Source organism: Lepidochelys kempii, chromosome 20 (genome assembly GCF_965140285.1).
Source record: "Lepidochelys kempii isolate rLepKem1 chromosome 20, rLepKem1.hap1, whole genome shotgun sequence".
Taxonomy (NCBI): domain Eukaryota; kingdom Metazoa; phylum Chordata; order Testudines; family Cheloniidae; genus Lepidochelys; species Lepidochelys kempii.
In genome coordinates, this window is record NC_136399.1 from 26983768 (window position 1) to 27008777 (window position 25010).

General features: G+C 62.9%; 2 protein-coding genes across 6 annotated transcripts in view; both read right to left on the bottom strand.

Moving 5' to 3' along the window:
• Positions 1-13957, bottom strand: part of LOC140900756 (venom factor) — a 36831-nt gene extending 22874 nt beyond the window's left edge. For all 5 annotated transcript variants that reach the window (XR_013634841.1, XM_073318525.2, XM_078849491.1 and 2 more), the window contains exons 1-8: positions 12513-13957; positions 5225-5429; positions 3611-3770; positions 3402-3472; positions 2023-2111; positions 1120-1202; positions 876-963; positions 478-580 (exon numbers count right to left, since the gene is read on the bottom strand). Coding sequence is in view for 4 of the 5 variants with exons in the window: in XM_073318525.2 (XP_073174626.2) it covers positions 478-580; positions 876-963; positions 1120-1202; positions 2023-2111; positions 3402-3472; positions 3611-3770; positions 5225-5429; positions 12513-13603 (1890 nt within the window). In the remaining variant the exon portion in view is untranslated. The remainder of the gene's footprint in view (positions 1-477; positions 581-875; positions 964-1119; positions 1203-2022; positions 2112-3401; positions 3473-3610; positions 3771-5224; positions 5430-12512) is intronic.
• Positions 13958-18861: 4904 nt separating this feature from the next.
• On the bottom strand, positions 18862-24802 carry RDH8 (retinol dehydrogenase 8). The gene is made up of 6 exons (XM_073318526.2): positions 24565-24802; positions 23298-23459; positions 22609-22788; positions 22301-22394; positions 21737-21920; positions 18862-19501 (listed from the first exon to the last, which is right to left on the bottom strand). Exons 1-6 carry the CDS (start codon positions 24668-24670, stop codon positions 19277-19279), a joined length of 951 nt encoding a protein of 316 aa, XP_073174627.1. The 5' UTR covers positions 24671-24802; the 3' UTR covers positions 18862-19276.
• Between the last annotated feature and the right edge of the window lie 208 nt (positions 24803-25010).

Here is a 25010-nt window from a genome sequence, read left to right on the forward strand (position 1 = left end):
GACGCAGCAGGGAGGGGGGAGTGTTGACCTGGGGATGTGCCCTGGAGAGGGGAGACCTGAGAGCCTGTCCCCTGAGCCAGGAGGGGGAGGTAACACCTCTGCCCGGGAATGTGGACAGAGGCTGCAGGAGGGAGCCTGCTGGGGGGGTTCAGTTTCAGTTTGGGGCTGGGTGGAGGAACACAGGGAACCCCAGGGCTGGGGTCTAAGCTCCCTGCTCCCCAGAAGGACGTGACTGAGGGGTCCTGGTTGTACCCACAAGCTCCGTTTTGGACTGTGTTCCTGTTGTCCAATAAACCTTCTGTTTTACTGGCTGGCTGAGAGTCTCAGTGAATGCCAGGAAGAGGGGTGCAGGGCCTGGACTCCCCCACACTCCGTGACACCCTGATCTCGGTGGGGGTCTGGCCAGCTCCCGGCATGATGGGGCCCTGATATCAGGCAGGGCCTGTAGGTGCTGCCACAATCCATGTAATAACTCACCTCAACTCTCTGGAGGGACTTCTGGAGGCGGATTTTCTGAGTCTCTGTCTTGACCCCGAAGATCACCAGGGCATAGCCGTCCACGGGCTCATTGAACACGTACCTGAGTCACCAGGAAAGAAGAGGGGAGCGTTTAGCCCCTGGTGTCTCGCAGGGATGCCCCTGTGATTCCTCCTCAAAGTGCTGGGTAGCTGCCGTTCCCCCCCAGAAGTGGCTGCATGACAGCGCTGACAGGGCCAAATTCTGCTCCCTGGCTAGAGTTGCCCTGGTGGAAGCGGCAGCAGAAGCTGGTGCTTTGGGCTCGAGAGGGCCACAGGCCCAGGAGATGGTGCCCTGCCTCACGGCCTGAGCTGCCCCCCGCGAGATGCCCCAGGCAGGGCTGAGGGGCCCTGGCTCACCTGGATTCGATGGCGATGGTCAGGCTGTCGTCGCTGAGATAGAAGAACTTCTTGGTGGGTGTGAGCAGCACATCAAAGCTGGGCAGCTCTGGGGGGACAGGGGGGCCGGGGCTTAGACTGGGGGTGGGGGGAGGGAGCTGGTTGGCTTCCCCACGGGGCGGTGGGGGGCTCCGTGGGCCAGGCGGGCAGGGAGGGAGTGGCTGAGCCAGACGCCCCCTGGCCCCCCGTTCCAGCCGGCACTCACCGTACTCCTTCACCTCGAACTCGGTGCTGTGCGGCTGCCAGGGGCTGCTCTGGAACCGCGTCACGATCCGCCAGGAGCCCAGGCTGGAGGGAAACAAAACCCAGCGTGTGGCAACAGGCAGCCCCCCTGCACCTTGACCCGCTGCCCGGAGGAGGGGGACTCCTGCCTGAGTCCGGCCGGGGCACGAGCCACGACAGCCCCCTGCAGCAGCCTGCCCTGCAGGACATGCCCATGCTCAGTGAGCCCCCCTGCTGCCCAGGTGCCCATGGGGCTGTGCCCCCCCACTGCCCAGGTGCCCCTGGGGCTCTGTCCCCCGGGTGTCTATGGGGCTGTGCCCCCCCACTGCCCAGGTGCCCCTGGGGCTCTGTCCCCCAGGTGTCTATGGGGCTGTGCCCCCCCCCACTGCCCAGGTGCCCATGGGGCTCTGTCCCCCGGGTGCCCATGGGGCTGTGCCCCCCCACTGCCCAGGTGCCCCTGGGGCTCTGTCCCCCAGGTGTCTATGGGGCTGTGCCTCCCCCACTGCCCAGGTGCCCATGGGGCTCTGTCCCCCGGGTGCCCATGGGGCTGTGCCCCCACACTGCCCGGGTGTCCATGGGGCTCTGTCCCCCGGGTGCCCATGGGGCTGTGCCCCCCCACTGCCTTGGTGCCCATGGGGCTCTGTCCCCTGGGTGCCCATGGGGCTGTGCCCCTCCCACTGCCCGGGTGCCCATGGGGCTCTGTCCCCCGGGTGCCCATGGGGCTCTGTCCCCCGGGTGCCCATGGGGCTGTGCCCCCCCCCCACTGCCCGGGTGCCCATGGGGCTCTGTCCCCCGGGTGTCTATGGGGCTGTGCCCCCCCCACTGCCCGGGTGCCCATGGGGCTGAGCCCCCCAGGGGCTGTGCGGCCCGTGGCTCTGGTGCCCACCTGACGTGCTCAGGGATGTGGAAGGTGCCGGCGTACAGGCCCTTTTCCAGTTTCCGGGTGGTGCTGCTGACGGTGATGCCCTCGGGGCTCTGGGGTGGGAGGGGGAGTTCGGGTCAGTGAGGTGCACGCAGGTCTCCCCAGGGTGCTGTGGGGGGCTTGGCAGGGGGCGAACCTGGCTCACGAGCCTCTGGCACGCAGCGGCCATTGGTGGGTCCCTGCTCGGCCTGAGGCCTGCCAGACTCACTACACGCACTGCACCGTTGCCAGGACGTGTACCCGCGGGGGGAGATGCAGCACGGCCCTGGCCTGAGGCCCAGCACTGCCTGGACGGGCCATGCGCCGAGGTGCTGCTGGACTCGGTTCTTGGCGTGTCTGGCAAACCCTGCGCCAGCCCGACCTAGGCCAAGGAACGGGCGTCTGCCCATCCTGGGTGCCAGGCTGCGCCATGGGACGCACTTTGGCAGGTGTGACGAAGTGGGACTGTTCTTAATGTTTCCTCTGAATAGTGTGGGGGTGCCTCAGTTTCCCCTAGGCAGTTCTTAAGTATCTAGGGGTCGGGGTAAGGGTGTAGGATCCTTGCAGAGCCCTAGAGGGCAGGTGTGTGTAGGGGTCTGGACACAGAGAATGGCCGACACCCTGTTTCCTGGCCACTGATGGCCTGGGCCCTTCCCCCCTGCAAGGTGAGAGCTAAAGGGTTGGAGAACAAAGGAATCTGGTGACCTCCTGGCCCGGGAAAGGGACAAAGCCCAGAGGAGGAGGGGCTGGAGGGAGTTTCAGTTTGGGGCTGGCTGGGGACATGGAGTGAAGGGCAGACGGGGTTGTCTGGCTCACTGCCTCCAAAATGGACCCAGCTGAGGGGTCCTGTTCTCTGCACCTACAAGCTCTGTGTTAGACCATGTTCCTGTCGTCTAATAAACCTTCTGTTTTACGGGCTGGCTGAGAGTCCTGTCTGACTGCGGAGTTGGGGGGCAGGACCCTCTGGCTTCCCCAGGACCCCACCTGGGCGGACTGGCTGTGGGAAGCGCATGGAGGGGCAGAGGAGGCTGAATGCTCCGAGGTCAGACCCAGGAAGGGGGAAGCCGGGTGAGCTGTGTGTCCTGCAGACAGGCTGCTCCCAGAGAGGAGGCTCCCCCAGAGTCCTGCCTGGCTTCATAGGGGGCAGGTCCAGAGCATCGCCCGGGGACTCCATGACAATGACATAGCCTCCCCAGGCCCTAAGAAAGGGGTTGGCTAGATGGTGGGTGAGGGGGATACTGGACATTGGGGGCCTGGGGTATTACTGTGCTCTGGCTGCACTGTTCTGGTGGCAGTAGTGGGATCATTAGCCCCACCCCTTCTGATGGGTTAGCCCCACCCCCTTCTGGGATTGGCTGTAATACCTGAATGACAATGATGCAGTTAGCCTCCAGGGGGTCCATCCGGTGGTTGACGGCGAAGACCCTGTAGTTCACTGGAGGGGTGAAGATATGGGAGACGCTGGGCTGGTTGGGTATCTAACCCGAGTGCTGAAGTCAGTGGCTGCACCCCCACACCCCACTCGCCTGCAGGCAGGAGCCCCCCCGGCCCCTCCCCCGGCAACATGCCTCACCATTCTGGCTGGGGGTGTAGATGGGCTTGTCGGTCTGGACAAAGGTGTAGCCGGTGTGTGGGGAAATCAGGATGTATTTCTCCAAGGGGACGTCTCCGAACATGGCCTGGACCACCACGTACTGCTTCTCGGTGCCCTTGGAGACGTACTGCTCTGGGACCTGGAGGGCACGAATGATCCATGCCAGAGCCCCGGGTGCAGCCCCGCTTCCGCCCCCACATCTCCGGGGAGCATGCGGCACCCAGTCCCAGCCGGCTCTCGGGTCAGGGCACCTGGGTCCGTGCACTGTGAGGGACGGACCAGTGCGAGCACCCGGGGTCCCGTGTGCGCGAGGGCAGCTGGGGACATCCCCACCCCACCCACCCAGTACTCCCAGTAAGGAGCCCTCCTCCCATCCGAGGCGCTCCAGGGGCTTGGCCAACCACTCACTTCCCTCGCCTGCCAAGGGAGCCTCAGGGACCGGGTCACCCAGCACTGGGAGGCGGCCGCCTCTGGAGCGGACCACGGCAGGTGTTTAACAGCCGCGCAGCCGGGCAGAGGGGAGTGAGGTGGGGGAAGGGGGCCTGGACTCCAGCGTCAACACCCCGATTCTCATGGAAAGGGCAGGGGGGGCCTTAGCAATGGGGGGGGTGGAGTTTCACGTTGTGAGGGGGTGGGGAGTATTAACCCGGGAATGCTGCGTGGGAGGTTTCCTGGGACTGGCTGCATCGGTGCTGGCTGATGGTGAGATATCGGGGAGGGGGCTTCACCTGAGGGCCGACAGGTGATCACGTAACCTGGGCCCAGGAGGGGGCTGGGGCCGGGTGACACCTGCCCTGGAAGCTGGACAAAGGCTGGAGGAGGGGCCGGGGGTGCTGCTGGGTGAGGGGCTGGAGGGAGTTGCAGTTTGGAGCTGGCTGGGCAGCGGGTGGGGGGGTGCAGAGGTGGGGGTGGTGGGAAGGCCCAGCACCGGGGTCTGGCCTCCCTGCCCCCCAAGAGGGACCTGACTGAGGGGTCCTGGTCTCTGTACCTACAAGCTCTGTTTTGGGCTGCGTTCCCGTGGTCCAATAAACCCTCTGTGTTACCGGCTGGCTGAGTCCCGGGGAATGGCAGGAAGTGGGGGGTGCAGGGCCCCAGCTCCCCCACACTCCATGACACCCGTCTCCTAGAAACCCAGCAGCAACCCCCCGGGACCAACGCTGACCCTCAGGGGAGAGCCCCCTGGTGACCCCCCAACCCCACTCCCCGCAGCACAGCGCCCCCACCGATCCCCCCTCCCCCACTGATCCCCCCCCCACTCTCCGCAGCACAGCGCCCCCCACCGATCCCCCCCGCCCCCCACCGATCCCCCCCACTCTCCGCAGCACAGTGCCCCCACCGATCCCCCCTCCCCCACTCATCCCCCCCCTTCCCGCAGCACAGCGCCCCCCACCGATCCCCCCCGCCCACCACTGATCCCCCCCACTCCCTGCAACACAGCGCCCCCCACCAATCCCCCCGCCCCCCACCGATCCCCCCCACTCCCTGCAGCACAGCGCCCCCTAGTGGCATGCACCGCGGGGGGGGGGCCTGCAGCAGGATGTGTTGTGGCTAGAGGTGGTGCCCCCCCGCCCCCCAGCCTCTCCGGTCGCCCACCTGCACCGTGGTCATGGCCAGGGAGCCGTTGGCTGGGCTCAGCCAGACGACTTTTTCTTGCAGCACCGTCGCCCTCTTCGGGAAGTCGAAGAGCCGGATCTGCACGCGGACGTCCTGCGAGAGGCTCCCCTCCTGGTCCTGGGCCTGGAGCACCACGTTCTCCTCGTTCCCCACACGCAGGACGTTGGGGGCCGCCAGGAAGTACCTGCCAGGGAGAGCACCAGGCTGGCACACAGGAGACCCGGCCCCGTCTGGCCCTTCCTGACCCTCTGTCGTGCCCTGGGAACCCTGGACCCCCCAGCCACCATGGCACGGGGCACACGCTGAAGGGAAACTTGCTTCCCCGTGCCCCCCGGCCTCCAGGAGCTGGTCCCTGTCCCACCACCCACTGCTGGGGGGTGCTGCCTGCCGGGGGGACGTGGCCCTGGGGCGGGTTTGGGGGTGGCCAGGTACTCTGCTGGGGGGGGCACAGAACCCTTCCCCCCTGTTCTCCCAGGCTGGCTCAGGAGGGAGACCCCAGACACCGGCTGGGTGGGGGGAGCTGGGCCCCCGCTCAGACCCCCCAGGACCAGCCCGTGGCTCTGGGCCCCAGGCAAACAGCAGCTGGGCAGTAGGTCCGGCGGCCTGGAGCCGCCCCTGTTCTGTGTCCTGCCTGCCCCAGCCCCGGCTGCCCCAGCCCCGGCCCCCGGCACTCACATGGGCCCAGCCTGGCCCAGCCCTGGGCCCAGCAGCAGCAGCCCCCTGAGGAGGCACAGAGCCCGGGCGCCCATGCTGCGAGCCAGGGGGGCTGGAGTGGGGGGCAGCGCTGGGCACAGCCTCTTTATCTGGCTGAGCCAAGAGGGCTGCCCTGGCGGGGGCAGCGAGTTAATGGCCAACCCAGGGGGACGGACTGTCAGGAAGGCCAGAGGTTTCCCGTAAGTGCCAGGCTGGGTCGGCCTCCCTGGGCTGGGGCCAGGCTGATTCTGAGATACCCTGGTGCCACTTCCGGGTGGAGGGATGGAGCCGGGTGAGGGGTCCCCCGTGTCAGGGTGACTGCAGGGGGGGGGCTCTGCCCAGCACACGGCCTCTCTCTGCCCCTGGGCATCCCCCCTTCTCTCTCCAGAACAAAGTCCCCTGCTGGGGAGGCATCCCCTTGGCTCTGCCCCTCATAGAATCATAGAATATCAGGGTTGGAAGGGACCTCAGGAGGTCATCTAGTCCAACCCTCTGCTCAGAGCAGGACCAATCCCCAATTAAATCATCCCAGCCAGGGCTTTGTCAAGCCTGACCTTAAAAACTTCTAAGGAAGGAGATTCCACCACCTCCCTAGGTAACGCATTCCAGTGTTTCACCACCCTCCTAGTGAAGAAGTTTTTCCTAATATTCAACCTAAACCTCCCCCACTGCAACTTGAGACCATTACTCCTCGTTCTGTCATCTGCTACCATTGAGAACAGTCTAGAGCCATCCTCTTTGGAACCCCCTTTCAGGTAGTTGAAAGCAGTTATCAAATCCCCCCTCATTCTTCTCTTCTGCAGGCTAAACAATCCCAGCTCCCTCAGCCTCTCCTCATAACTCATGTGTTCCAGACCCCTAATCATTTTTGTTGCCCTTCGCTGGACTCTCTCCAATTTATCCACATCCTTCTTGTAGTGCGGGGCCCAAAACTGGACACAGTACTCCAGATGAGGCCTCACCAATGTCGAATAGAGCTGGCCCTCCAGAGCTGGCAGCCTCTCCTCAGCCACAGCGGCCTGGCAAGCTCCCCACGCCCACCTCCTCCCCCAGCTGTGCCCCCCAGGCAGAGGAAGCTCTGTCTGCTGGGCACGTCCTAGCTGAGCGAGGCCCTGGCTCTCCGGGGGAGGCCGGCTGTGTCCCCAGCTCATGAGAGCGGGTGCTCTCCTAATGCCCCAGCGCCCGGCGTCCCTGTCTCCGAGCACAGAGAAAGAGGGACCAAGGTCTGAGCCCTTGTGGCTGCAGCGAGAAGCTGAACCCAGGGCCCTGCCAGGCGCCGCGGGGCGAAGCAGCTCAACCCGGGGTGGTTATTGGTAAAAAGCTCTTGGGTTTCCGGGGCTGGCGCCTGGCCTCTGAACTGCCTCCTCCCCCATCCAATCTGCCCCATAATCACCCGCCCCACCTGCCCATCGGGGGTCAACGACCCCACCCCTGTGGCCGAGGAGAGGAACCCACTGCAGGTAAGAACCAAACGGTGCCCAGACCCACTTCCCAGCTGGCTTGCGGGGCAGGGACCATGGCTCCAGGAGCTCCGGGCATGGCGGGGCCAGACTGGGGCTGGAAGGTGCTTTGAACCCGGATGTCCCTGCAACGTTCCCAGAGCAACCATCTCCCAGGTCCTTTGGGTCCTGGAGCAGGGCAGCACCCTGTCCCTGGTGCCTGGCCATTCCCCGGCTGGCCCCATTGCCCCAGGGCACGGTGCCGCTGCAGAATCACACTCACCTCGAGGGCTTTCGGCGTTATTGGCTAGCCAGCAAACAAGCAAAGAGGCTACACGCAAAGCATCCGTCCATCGTGGAGCAGAGCTGCCACCCTCGCTGAGCGGACCTGTTTCCAGCCCCAGACCCAGCGAGGCTTCGTCCCCCGGCAGAGCCGGCCAGATCCCAGCTGGCATAAACTGCCGCAGCTGCATTGACGGGGCTGCACCCCTTCGTGCCAGCCGTGGTTCGGCCCCACGGCTTCAGCCCCTCGTCCCAGTAGAGGCTGCATCCCTGAGATCCACACTCACCACGTGGCCCCTGAGGAGTCATGATTGTCCTTGTTCCTTCGGCCAGGGCCATAGGGGGTGTCGCCCCTGACGGAGCTGGGGTGATTGGCAGCCACCATGGCTCTGGCCTTTGGTTCCCGTTCTGGCTGGATGAGGTCCAGTGGAGCCAGCAGGATTAACTGAGCGCATTGGTTCCATGCAAACAGAATAAAGTCCAAAGCAAAGTATCGGTGCTTGGCAAGGGCCAGTCCCACTGAGCTGGAAAAACAATTCTGAACCAAATTCACTGGGAGAAAGAATTGAAATGGAAAAATTGGGAACTTCTTAAGAACAGGAGGCCTTGTGGCACCTTAGAGACGAACCAATTTATTTGAACATAAGCTTTCGTGAGTGTCACGGAGTGTGGGGGAGTCCAGGCCCTGCACCCCTCTTCCTGGGATCCACTGAGACTCTCAGCCAGCCAGTAAAACAGAAGGTTTATTGGACAACAGGAACAGTCCCAAACAGAGCTTGTGGGTACAACCAGGACCCCTCAATCACGTCCTTCTGGGGGAGCAGGGAGCTTAGACCCCAGCCCTGGGGTTCCCTGTGTTCCTCCACCCAGCCCCAAACTGAAACTAAACCCACCCAGCAGGTTCCCTGCTGCAGCCTCTGTTCACATTCCTGGGCGGAGGTGTCACCTCCCCCTCCCCCTCCTGGCTCAGGTGACAGGTTCTCAGGTCTCCCATCCCCAGGGCACATTCCCAGGTCAACACTCCCCCCTCCCTGCTGAGTCACATCGTCACATCTCTCCCCCCTTCGAGACTGAACTGAGCAGGGTCACGCTGACCAGTGACCTGGGGAAGTTCGGGGCCCCCTCTCCGGGACAGCGCATCCGCTATCAGGTTGGCACTTCCCTTCACGTGGACCACGTCCATGTCGTAATCCTGCAGGAGCAGGCTCCATCTCAGGAGCTTGGCGTTGGCTCCTTTCATCTGGTGCAGCCAGGTCAGGGGAGAGTGGTCGGTGTAGACAGTGAAGTGTCGCCCGAAGAGATAGGGCTCTAGTTTCTTGAGGGCCCACACCATGGCCAGGCACTCCTTCTCGATGGCCGCGTAGTGTTGCTCCCGGGGTAGCAACTTCTTGCTCAGGTACACGATGGGGTGTCTCTCCCCCTTTTCATCCTCCTGCATTAAGACCGCCCCCAGTCCCGTGTCTGAGGCGTCGGTGAACACCACAAAGGGCTTGTCAAAGTCTGGGTTTGCCAGAACTGGGCCACTGACCAGAGCCTCCTTCAGCGCCCGGAAAGCCTCCTGGCACTGCTCGGTCCAGACCACCTTGTCTGGCTTCCCCTTCTTGCATAGCTCCGTGATGGGGGTGGCGATGGCGCTAAAGTGGGGCACAAATCTTCGGTAGTATCCTGCCATCCCAATAAAGGCTTGGACCTGCTTTTTGGTGTGGGGAGCGGGCCAGTCTCTGATCACCTCCACCTTGGCTGGTTCCGGCTTTAGGCGGCCGCTCCCCACCCGATGGCCCAGGTAAGATACTTCCGCCATCCCCACCTTGCACTTCTCCGCTTTTACAGTCAGCCCAGCCCCCTGGAGTCGGTCCAGCACTTGTCTAACTTGGGACACGTGGTCCTCCCAGGTCTGGCTAAAGACACAGATGTCATCAATATACGCCACGGCAAAACTCTCCATCCCCCTCAGGAGCTGGTCCACTAGGCGCTGGAAGGTGGCCGGCGCTCCCTTGAGGCCGAAAGGCAGGGTCAGGAACTCATAGAGCCCCAGAGGGGTGATAAAGGCCGATTTCAGTCGGGCATCTGCATCCAGCGGCACTTGCCAGTAGCCCTTTGTAAGGTCCATGGTGGTAAGGTACCGAGCTCCTCCCAGCTTGTCTAGGAGCTCGTCCGGCCTGGGCATGGGGTAGGCATCAGATACAGTGATGGCATTGAGCTTCCGATAGTCCACACAGAACCGGACCGACCCGTCCTTTTTGGGGACCAGCACCACCGGCGAGGCCCAAGGGCTGGCAGATGGCTGGATCACCCCCAAAGCCAGCATGTCCCGGACCTCTCTTTCCAGGTCCTGAGCAGTTTTCCCTGTGACTCGGAAGGGGGAGCATCTTATCGGCGGGTGCGACCCTGTCTGCACCCGGTGGACAGTCAGATTAGTGCGTCCAGGCTGGTTGGAAAACAGCTGTCGGTACGGATGCAGCACCTCCCTGACCTCAGCTTGCTGGGCAGGGGTTAGCTGATCCGAGAGGGGAATTGTTTCCAGGGGGAAACCAGCTCTGGTCCCAGGGAATAGATCTACTAAAGGGTCATCTCCCTGCTCTTCCCACTGTCCACACACGGCCAACACCACATTCCCCCTGGCATAATATGGCTTCATCATATTCACATGGTACACCCGGCGGTGGTGCGCCCGGTTTGACAGCTCCACCACATAGTTTACCTCATTGAGCTGCTTGACGACCTTGAAAGGGCCCTCCCAGGCGGCCTGTAGTTTGTTCTTTCTCACTGGGATGAGAACCATCACCTGATCCCCGGTGGCGTAGGCACGGGCCCGTGCCGTGCGGTCATACCAGACCTTCTGCTTCCTCTGGGCTCTGGCCAGATTCTCCCTGGCCAGGCCCATGAGTTCAGCCAGTCTCTCTCGGAAGATCAGGACATACTCCACCACTGACTCTCCATCGGGAGTGGCCTTCCCCTCCCATTCGTCTCTCATCAGGTCCAGGGGGCCCCTCACCCTCCTGCCATATAACAGTTCGAAAGGCGAAAATCCGGTCGACTCCTGGGGCACCTCCCTGTACGCGAACAGCAGGTGAGGTAAGTACTTGTCCCAGTCCTGCGGGTGCTGGTTCATAAAGGTTCTCAGCATCATCTTTAGCGTCCCGTTAAACCTCTCCACCAGCCCATTGGACTGGGGGTGATACGCTGAGGCCCAGTCGTGCCGGACCCCACATTTCTCCCACAAGCACCGGAGCAGGGCCGACATGAAGTTGGAGCCTTGGTCTGTCAAGACTTCCTTGGGGAACCCCACTCGGCTGAAAATGGTCAGGAGCGCATCGGCCACGGTGTCTGCTTCAATGGAAGCTAAGGGCACTGCCTCGGGGTAGCGGGTGGCAAAATCTACCACCACCAGAATGTATTTCTTCCCCGACCGGGTCGTCCTGCTGAGAGGCCCCACGATGTCCATGGCCACCTTCTGGAAAGGCTCCTCTATGATGGGCAAAGGTCTCAAAGCCGCTTTCCCCTTGTCCCGGGCCTTCCCCACCCTCTGACAGGGGTCACAGGATCGGCAATACTGCCGGACCGTGGTAAAGACCCCGGGCCAGTAAAAGTTCTGTAGCAACCTCTGCCGGGTGCGCCGGATTCCCTGGTGCCCTGCGAGGGGGATGTCATGGGCCAGGTGCAGGAGCCTGCGGCGATACTTCTGGGGGACCACCAGCTGCCTCCTGATCCCACAGGACTCTACTTCCCTTGTGGGAGCCCATTCTCGGTACAGGAACCCCTTCTCCCACAGGAACCTCTCCTGGCAGCCTCTCCTCATGGTCCGTACCACCCTGAGGTCGGCCAGGTCCCTGAGCTTCTGCAGGGAGGGGTCTTTCCTCAACTCGGCCTGGAACTCAGCAGCTGGGGCAGGGACGGGGCCCGGTTCCCTCTCGCTGGCCAGGTCTGAGGCCTCCGCCTCTCTAAGCCGTGCCCCTCGGCCCTCCCTCCCCACCAGGGTAGGGTCCTGCGCCTCCGGTGTGATACCCTCCCCGAGGTCAGGGCGCAGTGCCCCTCGCCGGCTCTGGCTACGCGTCACAACCAGGGCGGCCTGGGGCTTGCTTGGCCAGTCCTCTAGGTCTCCCCCCATCAAAACTTCAGTGGGCAAATGGTGGTGTACCCCCACATCCTTGGGGCCCTCCTTGGCCCCCCATTTCAGGTGTACCCTTGCCACGGGCACCTTAAATGGGGTCCCGCCCACCCCTGTCAGGGTCAGATAGGTGTTGGGCACCACCCGATCTGGGGCCACCACCTCGGGCCGGGCCAGCGTCACCTCCGCGCCCGTATCCCAGTATCCATTGACCTTCCTCCCATCCACCTCCAGGGGAACAAGGCACTCTCTCCGGAGGGACAGCCCCGCGCCCACCCTGTAAACTGAGCACCCTGAGTCCAGAGCCTCCAGCCCTCTGGTGGAGCTGGCCTGGGGTACTCTTCCCTCCGGGGCAGGTGGTAAACTGGTAGGCCCCCTTTCCTGGGTCGTCTGCCCCTCGTCCAGCTGGGTCCCTACCCAGTTAACCCTGGGTAGGTTGGGTCTGCTCAGTCTGTCCCTGAGCCCGGGGCACTGGGACCGTACGTGGCCTCTCTGGCCACAGTGATAGCAGCTCAGGTCACGTTGGTCCCCTCGAGCGGGTCGGAGGGGCCCGACGCCAGGCGTTCCCCTTGGGAGGGGGTTCTCCCTATTTCCCCGCTGGGAGGCCCCCTGGTGACTCTCTCTCTGCATCGGGGGGGGCCTGTTCTTTTGGGGCTCCTCCCGGCTACCCCCTGACCGACTGTTCACAAACTCGTCGGCCAGCTGCCCTGCGTGCTGGGGGTTCTTGAGCTTTTTGTCCACCAACCACAGCCTCAGGTCGGAAGGGCACTGTTCATACAGCTGCTCCAGTACGATTAGGTCCAGCAGGTCCTCTTTAGCTCGGGCCCCAGCTGTCCACTTGCGGGCATACCCCTGCATCCGGTTGGCCAGTTGTAGGTAGGTGACCTCAGGCGTTTTACGCTGACTCCGGAACCTTCTCCGGTACATCTCGGGGGTCAGCCCAAACTCACGGAGCAGGGCCTGCTTGAACAGTTCATAGTCCCCTGCCTCCGGCCCTGTCATTCGGCTGTACACCTCCACGGCTTTGGGGTCCAGTAAGGGGGTGAGAAACTGGAGCCTGTCTGCAGGGTCAACCCTGTGCAGCTCACAGGCATTCTCAAAGGCCGTCAGGAAGCTATCTATGTCCTCCCCCTCCTTCCGCTGGGCCAGGAAGCACTTATCAAAGTTCCTTGCCGTCTTGGGTCCCCCCTCACTCACCGCAGCCGGGGTCCCACTGCTCCTCAGCCTGGCCAGCTCCAGTTCATGCTGTCTTTGTTTCTCCTTCTCCTGACGCTCCCTCTCCTTCTCCTGACGCTCCCTCTCCTTCTCCTGACGCTCCCTCTCCTTCTCCTCCTGCTCATGTTGACGTTGTTTCTCCTTCTCCTGACGCTCATGTTGACGTTGTTTCTCCTTCTCCTCCTGCTCATGTTGACGTTGTTTCTCCTCATGTTGACGTTGTTTTTCATGATCCTCCAGCTCCCTCATTTTCATCTCCCTCTCCCATTCCAGCCGCCTCCGCTCCAGGGATGGGGAGCTCCGCTGGGAGGATCCCCTGCTGGGTGCCGGGGTCAGGGTGCCCTCGGTATTCGCTGGGCTTCCCCCAACCCCTCCCCCGGACATAGGTAGGAAGGGTCTCGGGATGTCCTCAGCAGCAGTCTGACCCCTCCCAGCCCGGTCAGGCCCCAGGGCCCACGCTGCGTCCCCCGGGCAGCTTCCCTCAGGGACAGGGATCGGGTCATCCAAGCGATCCCTCTCCTCCAGCTGGGCAATCAGCTGTTCCTTGGTGGACCTCCCGATGCGCAGCCCCCTCTGCCTGCACAGCTCCACCAGGTCGCTCTTCAGGCGTTTAGCGTACATCTCCCTGCTGGCCACTCGCAGGCCGGGCAGCTTCCCACGGTTTCCAGGAAAAGCCCCTCGTGTGCCCGTCCTTCTTGAGGTCACCGACTCTTTGCCAGGGTCGAGCTGCAGACTCCTCCGCCCCTGGGACCGCTCGCTGCAATCCCCTGGGGGACCCTGTTACTGCAAAAGTCTTTCTCTCTGGTCACACATTCCCAGGGGTTAACCGCCCCCCGAAACCGTCTCTCTCTGAATCTTCAGCACGCCTGGTCCCCGTCAATTCCCCTTCGTTTTACTGCTCCCCAGTCACTTACTGCAGGAAGCGCCGTTCACGGGGTGCAGTACATCCCACCGCTGCCACCAGTTGTCACGGAGTGTGGGGGAGTCCAGGCCCTGCACCCCTCTTCCTGGGATCCACTGAGACTCTCAGCCAGCCAGTAAAACAGAAGGTTTATTGGACAACAGGAACACAGTCCCAAACAGAGCTTGTGGGTACAACCAGGACCCCTCAGTCACGTCCTTCTGGGGGAGCAGGGAGCTTAGACCCCAGCCCTGGGGTTCCCTGTGTTCCTCCACCCAGCCCCAAACTGAAACTAAACCCACCCAGCAGGTTCCCTGCTGCAGCCTCTGTTCACATTCCTGGGCAGAGGTGTCACCTCCCCCTCCCCCTCCTGGCTCAGGTGACAGGCTCTCAGGTCTCCCATCCCCAGGGCACATTCCCAGGTCAACACTCCCCCCTCCCTGCTGAGTCACATCGTCACAGTGAGCTACAGCTCACTGCATCGGATGCATGCAGTGGAAGCTTATGCTCAAATAAAGTGGTTCGTCTCTAAGGTGCCACAAGGCCTCCTGTTCTTTTTGCGAATACAGACTAACACGGCTGCTCCTCTGAAACCTGTCTTAAGAACATGTTAGTAGATGCCCAGAAATCCACAGTCAAGAAAGCAGGCCACTCTGGTTAAAAAAAACCAACCTGGCTTAGAGGGGACATGAAAGTGGCTATTAAAAATCATATATAACAAACGGAAATAAGGGGAAGTTGATGGTAATTAATATAAATTAGATGCACACTGGAAAACATAATCCCAACTATACCTATAAAATGACGGGGTCTAAATTAGCTGTTATCACTCGAGAAAGAGATCTTGGAGGCCTTGTGGAGAGTTCTCTGAAAACATCCACTCAATGTGCAGCGGCCGTCAAAAAAGCAACCAGAATGTGGGGAATCATTCAGAAAGGGAGAGATCATAAGACAGAAAATGTCACATTGCCTCTATAGAAATCCATGGGACGCCCACATCTTGAATACTGCGTGCAGATGTGGTCGCCCCATCTCACAAAATAAATATTGGAATTGGAAAAGGTTCAGAAAAGGGCCATAAAAATGATGAGGGGGATGGAACGGCTTCCATATGAGGAGAGATTAATAAGCCTGGGACTTTTCAGTTTGGAAAAGGGATGACTAAGGGGGGATACGATAGAGGTCTATAAACTCATGACTGATGTGGAGAAAGTAAATAAGTTAAATAGAATCATAGAATCATAGAATATCAGCGTTGGAAGGGACCCCAGAAGGTCATCTAGTCCAACCCCCTGCTCGAAGTAAATAAGTTACTCCTTCTCATAACACAAGAACTAGGGGTCACCCAATGAAATTAACAGGCAGCAGGTTTAAAACAAACAAAAGGAAGTATTTCTTCACACACTACACAGTCAACCTGTGGAACTCCTTGCCAGAGGATGTTGCGAAGGCCCAGACTATAACAGGGTTCAAAAAAGAACTCGATAAGTTCATGGAGGGTAGGTCCATCAATGGCTATTAGCCAGGCTGGGCAGGGACGGTGTCCCTAGTCTCTGTTTGCCACAGGCTGGGAACGAGCGACAGGGGAGGGATCACTGGGCGATTCCCTGTTCTGCTCATTCCCTCGGGGGGCCCTGGCCGCTGTTGACAGACAGGACGCTGGGCTGGAGGGACCCTTGCTCTGACCCCAGTGGAAAGGGGGGAACGTACCCCGGGGGGGTTCTCCGCTCCTGCCCACTCGCGTCATTAACGAGCCCCCCAGAGTTCTGTGGTCTTGCGCCCTGAAAAGCTCCTGCCAACACGTCGCCGCAGTTTCGCCTTTCGCCCACCAGAGGGTGCAGCGTTGCAAGACCAGCAGCAGCTTCCAGCAGGAAATAATTTCTGCAGTTCCGCCTTTTGCCCACGAGAGGCCGCTGTGGCAATAGAACACAGCAGCCGCTCCCAGCCAGCCAGCGGGTCAGGTCAGGAGACCGGGGCTATGGAGAGACCGACAGCGTGGGGTGCTGGGGTGGGTGTCAGGCGGGGGCTCCTAAGGGCTACTGCGGTAGGACAGACTGGGGCAGGGGCTGAATGGGAGTGGTGCACAGGGCCACAGGGGGAGGGAGATGCAGAGAAACATGACGGGGGGAGAGGGACACACGGACGGGGGGTGGCTGGGTGGGGGCTCACAGACACATGGTGATGGGGGTGCAGAGCTACATAAGGACAGAGGGGTGGCTGAGTGGGGGCACAGAGACACATGGGGACAGGGGCAGATGTGCTTGATTGAATGGGAGAGGCTAGGGATCAGCCAGGGTCTGCATGGGGGAAGTTCCCTAATAATCCCACCCAGCCCCATAAAAAACCTGTTCCTTACTTTTCCCACCCACACCCACCAGACCTCCAAGTTCACTCCCAGGGTCCTTCCCTGCAATTTACTTCCCTCTCCCTCAGCTCCTCCGTTACCCCCGACTCCCCCAAGCCTTTGCACTGCTTCTGAGGGGTGCGGGAAATACGGTCCTGGATTGTCGTTTCAATGAATTGTTACTCAGAGCTCTGTATTAATATGCCGAGTAAGGAATCTATTTGTCAAGAAGTATTTCCTGAGTCTTTTGTTGTGATTGTTGTCTGTATTGTTACAGCCCTACTTGCTGGCAAGCATTCTAAAATGCATGGCCAAAAATAATGGAAACTGGTGTGATTATCGTGTATTATTTTGATAAATGAAACATGCAGAAGTTTAAAATACGGTGTACAGAATTTTTAAGTTTCTTAGTGCAGAATCCCACCAGGAGCAAACTGTCGATAATGGTGCAGAAAAGGCCGAAGTGTTCAGTAAATAGTTCCCTTCTAAAGTTGGAAAAAAGCCAGAAGATACAGTCACATTGCAGCGTAAAACCCTCCCCTCCAATAGTAACTCGAGCGGACGTTAAACACCGGCGACTAAGATCAGACACTTTAAAATCAGCAGGTCAAGATAACTTGCATCCAAGGGCAGGTCTTGGGTGGGTAGTGGTCAATCGATCAGGGATCGATTTATCAAGTCTCCTCTAGACACTATAAATCGATCCCCGAACGTGCTCCCCGTCTCCAGCTCCCGAGAGGCAGAAGCAGAGTCGACGGGGGAGCGGCAGCGGTCGACTTGCCGCCGTCCTCACGGCCAGGTAAGTCGACCTAAGATAGGCCGACTTCAGCTCTGCTATTCAGGTAGCTGAAGTTGCGTATCTTAGGTCGACACCCCCCTCCAATGCAGACCAGGGCCAAGAGTTTTCAAAGAGCTGGCTGAGGAGGTTGCTGGATCATTAATGTTGATTTTCAATAAGTCCTGGAGCACTGGGGAAGTTCCAGAAGATGGAAAGGAAGCAAACGTTGGGCCAATGTTTAACAAGTGTAAATGGGACAATCGGGATAATTATAGGCATGTCAGCATGACATTGATCCTGGGCAAAATTCTTGTGTGGCTGATCTGGGACTAGATTAATAAAGAATTAATGAATTAGGGCCATTGACCATGGGTTTATGGAAAATAGATCCTGTCAAACTAACTTGATGCCTTTTTTGATTCGATTACAAGTTCGGCTGACAAAGGTAATAGTATCAGGGGGGTCGCCGTGTTAGTCTGGATCTCTACCAGCGGCAAAGTGTCCCGTGGCACCTTATAGACTAACAGACGTATTGGAGCGTAAGCTTTCGTGGGTGAATACCCACCTTGTCGGATGCCTGTGAAGGTAACAGTGTTGACCTAATATTAAGGCTTTTGACTTGCTGTCACCTGGCATTTTGATTAAAAAGAGACCGATGGCCCACATGAACTGCATTACAAACCGGCTAACCGAAAGGTCTCCAAAGGTAACTACAAATGGGGGATCGTCAGCCAGTGGGTGTTTCCAGGGCGTCCCGCAGGGAGCGGTTCTTGGCCCTACACTATTTAACAGCTGTGTCATGACCTGGAAGAAAACATAAAATCACTGATTGAGTTTGCCGAACACATACAAATGGAGGGGTGGTAAATACTGGGGGAGGACCGGTCGCTGATCCAGAGCGATCCGGACCACTTGCAAAGTGCAAGCAAACGACATGTGTTTTAACGCAGCTGAATGGAAATGTCTACATCGAGGAGCAAAGCATGCAGGTTGCTCTTACAGGTTGGGGGGCTCTATCCCGGGCGCAGGGAGTCTGAAAATCGTTGGGGGTCACAGTGGAGAATCAGCTGAACGTGAGCTCCCCGTGCGACGCTGGGGTCAAAAGGGCTAATGAGATCCTGGGGTGCACGACCAGCGAAATCTCGGGTAGGAGCCGAGCGGCTATTTTCCCTCTGGATTTGGCACTGATGCCACCGCTGCTGGAATCCTGTGCCCAGTTCTGGGGCCATGACTCCAGAAGGAGGCTGTGTGACGAAGTGGAACTGTTCTTAATGTTTCCTCTGAATAGTGTGGGGGTGCCTCAGTTTCCCCTAGGCAGTTCTTAAGTATCTTGGGGGTGGGGTAAGGGTGTATGATCATTGCAGAGCCCTAGAGGGCCTGTGTGTGCAGGAGTCTGGACACAGAGAATGGCCAAACACCCTGTTTCCTGGCAACTGATGGCCTGGGCCCTTCCCCCCCTGCAAGGTGAGAGCTGAAGGGTTGGAGAACAAAGGAATCCGGTGACCTCCTGGCCCGGGAAAGGAACAAAGCCCAGAGGAGGAGGGGCTGGAGGGGGTTTTCAGTTTGGGGCTGGCTGGGACATGGAGTGAAGTGCAGACATGGTTGTCTGGCTCACTGTCCCCCAAAATGGACCCAGCTGAGGGGTCCCGTTCTCTGCACCTGCAAGCTCTGTGTTAGACCATGTTCCTGTCGTCTAATAAACCTTCTGTTTTCCTGGCTGGCTGAGAGTCCCGTCTGACTGCGAAGTTGGGGGGCAGGACCCTCTGGCTTCCCCAGAACCCTGCCTGAGCGGACTCGCTGTGGGAAGCGCACGGAGGGGCAGAGGATGCTGAATGCTCCGAGGTCAGACCCAGGAAGGTGGAAGCCGGGTGAGCTGTGTGTCCTGAAGACAGGCTGCTCACGGAAAGGCGACTGCCCCAGAGTCCTGACCGGCTTCATGGGGAGCAGTTCCAGAGCATCGCCCAGGGACTCCGTGACAGGCTGATACATCGGCGGGCTCAGAGAAGAGCGGCGAGAAGGATTGTAGGGTTAGACGGCGTGCAGAGTCGGTGCAGGGGGGAGCCGGTCCCAGGCTGGCAGTACCTACGTGGGGGCCAGAGATTTAATAACCGGCTCCTCAGTCCAGCAGACGTCGGTCGAGCAAGATCCAGCGGCTGGAAGTTGAGCCCAGAGAAATTCAGCCGGAAGTCCAGGGAACGCTGTGAGCGGCGAAGGGAAGCCGCCGGGGCTCGGGGTCCCGGCAGGTCGGGGCGCGTGCCGGGGGGCGCGGGCTCAGACAGGGGCGACCCTGCGACGGCAGCACCGGCAGGTCAGGCAGCTCAGGGCCCGCACGCTGAGGCGGAAGAGCGCGCCGTAGTCGAAGAGCAGGCTGTGGTAGGTGCGCACGGAGAGCTCCCCCGAGGGGTCGACGGACTTCAGCGCCGTCAGCGGCGTGTACAGCGGGTTGGTCAGTGTGTGGAACGGGGGGCGAGCCGCGCCGATCACCTGCACCACGGCCTGCCGGGAGAGGGGGGTCAGCACCCCGTCCGTCCGTCCGTCCGTCCTGCATGGCTCGCCCGCCCCGTCCATCCGTCCCTCCGTCCTGCACGGCTCGCCCGCCCCGTCCGTCCGTCCGTCCTCACAGCTCGCCCGCCCTGTCCATCCATCCCTCCGTCCTGCACAGCTCGCCCGCCCCGTCCGTCCATCCGTCGGTCCGCATGGCTCGCCCGCCCCGTCCGTCCATCCGTCGGTCCGCATGGCTCGCCCGCCCCGTCCGTCCATCCGTCCTGCACGGCTCGCCCGCCCCGTCCATCCATCCGTCCTCACAGCTCGCCCGCCCCGTCCGTCCGTCCGTCCTGCACGGCTCGCCCGCCCCGTCCGTCCATCCGTCCTGCACGGCTCGCCCGCCCCGTCCGTCCATCCGTCCGTCCTCACAGCTCGCCCGCCCCGTCCATCCGTTCCTCCGTCCTGCACGGCTCGCCTGCCCCGTCCGTCCGTCCTGCACGGCTCGCCTGCCCCGTCCGTCTCTCCGTCCGTCTGCATGGCTCGCCTGCCCCCTCTGTCTGTCCTGACGGCTCGCTCACCTCGTCCGTCTGTCAGTTCGTCCGCACGGCTTGCCTGCCCCGTCCGCCCCTGCCCACCCACACCCCAGATGTCCCACCCTCGCGTGCCCCCAGTGGCTGGAAGCGGTATTGCAATAGTCGTGCCTCACTTTCCCCTGTGTCTTCTCCAGCTCATTCAGGCTGTAGGAGCTTCGGGGCCCTGCGGCCAGGCCACGGCAGAGCCCGGAGCCCGGCACTGAGCCCGCGACCGACTCTCCCACCCGCCTGGCTCAGTTGCCCACCCGGCCGCTGCAGGCAGCCCCCCAGCTGCCCCGAGCTGTCCCCGCCCTGAGCCCAGCTACTGGGCTTCCCCGCCCCCACCCAGGGACCAGCACGAGCCCCCCCCACCCAGGCCATCCAGCCCCTTGCTCCCCACAGTGGGACGACCCCCTTCAAACCCACCCCTCAACAGCCCCCACCACTGGCACCAGCCTCAGGCCGCTGGTTAACCCTTTCCAGCCCAGGCCCATGCACTGCCCCATCCGCCTGCTCCCCACTCACACCCCATTTCTGTCTGCCCTCCTCGTACGTCCCTTCCAGCCATCCCCCACTCGTACTCCTTGCCCTGCGTCGCTCTGTCCCCCCGGCACCCATCTGTGACGAAGCGGGACTGTTCTTAATGTTTCCTCTAAATAGTGTGGGGGGGGCCTCAGTTTCCCCTAGGCAGTTCTTAAGTATCTAGGTGGTGGGATAAGGGTGTATGGTCGTTGCAGAGCCCTAGAGGGCAGGTGTGTGCAGGGGTCTGGACACAGAGAATGGCCGACACCCTGTTTCCTGGCAACTGATGCCCTGGGCCCTTCCCCCTGCAAGGTGAGAGCTAAAGGGTTGGAGAACAAAGGAATCCGGTGACTTCCTGGCCCAGGAAAGGGACAAAGCCCAGAGGAGGAGGGGCTGGAGAGAGTTTCAGTTTGGGGCTGGTTGGGAACGTGGAGTAAAGTGCAGACATGGTTGTCTGGCTCACTGCCCCCCAAAATGGGCCCGGCTGAGGGGTCCTGTTCTCTGCACCTACAAGCTCTGTGTTAGACCATGTCCCTGTTGTCTAATAAACCTTCTGTTTTACTGGCTGGCTGAGAGTCCCATCTGACTGCGGAGTTGGGGGGCAGGACCCTCTGGCTTCCCCAGGACCCCACCTGGGCGGACTGGCTGTGGGAAGTGCACGGAGGGGCAGAGGAGGCTGAATGCTCCGAGGTCAGACCCAGGAAGGGGGAAGCCGGGTGAGCTGTGTGTCCTGCAGACAGGCTGCTCCCAGAGTCCTTCCTGGCTGCATGGGGAGCAGCTCCAGAGCATCGCCCAGGGACTCCGTGACACCATCCGTTGGTCTGTCCCCCCAGTACCCATCCGTTGGTCTGTCCAGGAGAGTCCCACCTCCCCAGCACTCGGTACTTCAGCTGATTCTCTAGGCTGGGTGAGGCCCAGCAGTGGGAGGCTGGGGCTGGGCGTGGCAGACACTGGCGGGGGGCTCGGTGTGCCAGACATTGGGGGGGTCAGACACTGGGGGGACGGGGCGTGGCAGCCCCTGCTCCTGGCAGTGGGTGTGGGGCTGGCCAGGGAGCCTGGGCAGCCACGGGAGACCAGCCCCAGGCAGGGAGTTCCCCAGGTCCGTGGGGCCTGCTGTGGGGAGGGAGCCGCAGGCCGGGGGAGGTGAGCCCACCTTGGCCACGTCCTCGGGGCTCTGGCCCATGGCGGAGAAGATCTCGCGGGAGGCCGGCAGGTACACCTCCTGGAAGTAGCGCAGCGTGGCCGGGTCGGTGCCGGGGAACTCGGAGCGGGACACGTCCTCCATCAGCTTCAGCTCGAAGTCCGTGTTCACCGGGCCCGGCTCCACCAGGGACACGCTGCGGGAAGCCGAGCCTCAGGGGCTGCGGGCGCTCGGCTCCGGAGTGGGGGGCCGGGGGGGGGCTCCGGAGCGGGGGGCTCGGGGGGCTCCGGAGTGGGGGGCTGCGGGCGCTCGGCTCCGGAGCGGGGGGCTCGGGGGGCTCCGGAGCTGGGGGCTGGGGCAGGATCCAGAGCGGGGGGCTCCGTGTACGTGGGCAGCCTGAGCCCCGCACCGAGCCCCCGAGGCGCATGGCAGCAGCAGGCCTGGCCCGGGGCTGGGCCCTGAGCCCTGTGCTCTGGCCTGGCCTGGGGAGCAACTGAGGGCCCTCGGCCCGACCCTGGGCACCCACCCCCCCGGGGCCCCCCTGGGCCCCCGCCCACGGGCCCCCCCGGCACTCACAAGACGTGGAACTGGAGCAGCTGCACGGCCAGGCTCTCGCAGAAACCCTCCATGGCGAACTTGGAGGCGGCGTAGACGTCGTTGAACACGATGCCTGGGGAGAGGGGGGTGAACTTGGGGGGCAGTGTGCCTGGGGGGGCCATTGGGGTCCATTAACCCACTTGCCCCCCCCCACCTCCCCCTGCATCCCCCCCACGGCCCCCTGACCCCCCGCCCCCTGCATCCCCCCCACGGCCCCCCGCCCCCTCCCCGACACCCCCTCGCCGAACCCCCCCGTGCCCGGCCCCCCGGGTGCTGCTGCCCCTCACCCTGCAGCCCCATGACACTGCTCATGACCACGATGTGGCCACTCCGGCGCAGCTTCATGCCGGGCAGCACGGCCTGCACCATGCGCACGGCGCCGAAGAAGTTGGTCTCGAAGACGCGTTTCATCTCCGTGATGCTGATGCTCTCGATGGGCCCGATGAGCCCCACGCCCGCGTTGTTCACTGCGGGGGAGACGCTCAGAGCCCCCGGCCCCCCCAGCCCCACATGGGCAGAGAGAGCCCTGCTGAGCCCACGGCAACGCCGCCCCCCGGCTGTGCCCCAGCTCCCCACAGCCCAGCGCCCCGCTGTCCCCCAGCTCCCCACAGCCCAGCGCCCCGCTGTCCCCCCTCCCCACAGCCCAGCCCCCCGCTGTCCCCCCAGGTCCCCCCCAGCCCAGTGCCCTCTACTGCCCCCTGCTTCCCACAGCCCAGCCCCCCGCTGTCCCCCCAGCTCCCCGGAGCACAGCCCCCTACTGCTCCCCCAGCTCCCCCCAGCCCAGTGCCCCCCGCTGTCCCCCCTCCCCACAGCACAGCCCCCCACTGTCCCCCCCCATGGCACAGCCTCCCTGCTGCCCCCCCAGCTCCCCCTGCCCAGCTCCCACATCCACCCACATACCGTCCCCCCAACCCCCTGCTGAGCCCCCCGCCCCCTGCAGCCCAGCGCCCCCTGCTGCCCCCCGGCGGCACCTCACCCAGCACGTCCACCCGGCGCTCGGGGATGCCGCCCAGGCACTGGGCCACCGAGGCCTCGCTGCAGACGTCCAGGTGCCGGATGCTGAGGGTCCTGCCCAGGGCCGCGCCCGCCGCCTGCTCCAGCTTCTCCCTCTTCTGCAGGTCCCGCATGGTGGCGATGACTGGAGGGCGCAGCGGGTCTGAGGGGAGGGGGCGACACAGGGCCCAGCCAGGCCCCTGGGCTCCTCCTGCCCCCTGCCCCCCCAGCCTGGCACGGCCCCCCTTCCCTGCCCCCCCAGCCTGGCACCCCCCACCCTGCTCCCCCGCCTGGCATGGCCCCTCCCCCCACCCTGCCACCCCAGCCTGGCACAGCCCCCCCTTTCCTGCCCCCCCAGCCTGGCATCCCTTACCCTGCCCCCCCAGCCTGGCATGGCCCCTCCTCCTGCCACCCCAGCCTGGAACAGACCCCCCCGCTCTGCCCCCCAGCCGGGCACCAGACGGGGGAAGGGCTGGCCCAGAGCGGCGGGGTCAAGGGGCCAAGCCAGGATTCTCGATCCCTAAGAGGCTTTGGGCCTAATCCCCACGTTGCTGAGCCCTGGCATGTCTGTGGGGGTGGGCGCAGGGGGGCCTGCCCCATGCACCTGACTCTGCCCAGCCCCATTGCCCGGCACGGGGGCACAGGAACAGGGGGGCAGCCCTGGAGCAGAGGCAGCTGCCTCCACCCAGCTGGCATTTGCTGGGGCCAGGACCCGTGTTAGCGAGTGGGGCGGGGCTGGGGGGTGTTCGGGCTGCCGGGGGGGGGGGAGAGGGGTCACGCCCTGGCTGGGGCTGGCAGCTCAGCTGCACGGGGTCGGGGGGGAGGTGTTATGCAAGTGCCCTCCCGGCGGCCCCGCAATCTGCTCACCGGGATAATCCCCGGGGGATGGTGCCAGGGAGGGGATGGGGCAGGGTTGGGCTGGAGGGGGGCACCGGGTGGGGGTGGGGCGCTGGCTGGGGGGCACCAGGCCACCCCCGCAGCTGGGCCTCACTGCAGCCCCCAATGCAAGGCCGTGCTGGGAGCCCGGGCGATGCTGGGCACAGAGGCTGCTGCTGGCCCCCCAGGGCTGGAAAAGCCCCCCCAGACTCTCCCTGCAGGGATCCCGAGTGCGGCGGGGGGGGGGCAGCTGGAGCAGCGAATGGGCCAGCAAGGCCTGGCAGCCCCTGGGCACTGCACCCCCCACGCACCCCGTTCTGCAGCCCTGGCCCCTGCGGCTCCCCACAGCCCCCCCGCGCCTCGCAGCCCCTCACCCTGGAAGCGCTGCCCAGGGTCCTGTGCCAGCTGCACGGCCAGGCGGAGCCCGATGCCCGAGGAGCAGCCCGTGATGAGCACCGTCCTCGGCCCCGCGCTGCCCATGGCTGCACCGCCCGGCACCCAAAGACTCTTATGGGATCAGACCCGGCGTCACGTGGGGCCAGGGATCAGCCAGTCCCCTGGGAGCCCTGAGCCCGGCGGGGCAGGGACGGGCGGGCTGAGGCCTGGCCCCCTCTCCCCTGCCCCTGGACCCCCAGCCCCTGCCCCCCCCGGCTCCCATACCCCTGCCCCAGCCCCCTCACCCCTTCCCCTGGCCCCCTCACCCCTCCTCTGGCCCCCCGGCCCCCCAGCCCCTCGCACCCCTCCCCATCCCAGTTCCCGGCCATGACTTTTGAGCCCCTCCACTGTGCTCCCTGCCCCCCCCCAGTCCCCCGTGGGGCAG

What these genes read in the sequence shown, in the direction of transcription:
- RDH8 (XM_073318526.2), bottom strand. Translation starts at nt 24,670, where the DNA reads ATGGGCAGCGCGGGGCCGAGGACGGTGCTCATCACGGGCTGCTCCTCG. An exon ending in CCCTGGGCAGCGCTTCCAGG is followed by an intron (nt 23,460 to 24,564) that starts GTGAGGGGCTGC and finishes TGCGCCCTCCAG; the next exon opens with TCATCGCCACCATGCGGGAC. An exon ending in GCGCCGGGTGGACGTGCTGG is followed by an intron (nt 22,789 to 23,297) that starts GTGAGGTGCCGC and finishes TCTCCCCCGCAG; the next exon opens with TGAACAACGCGGGCGTGGGG.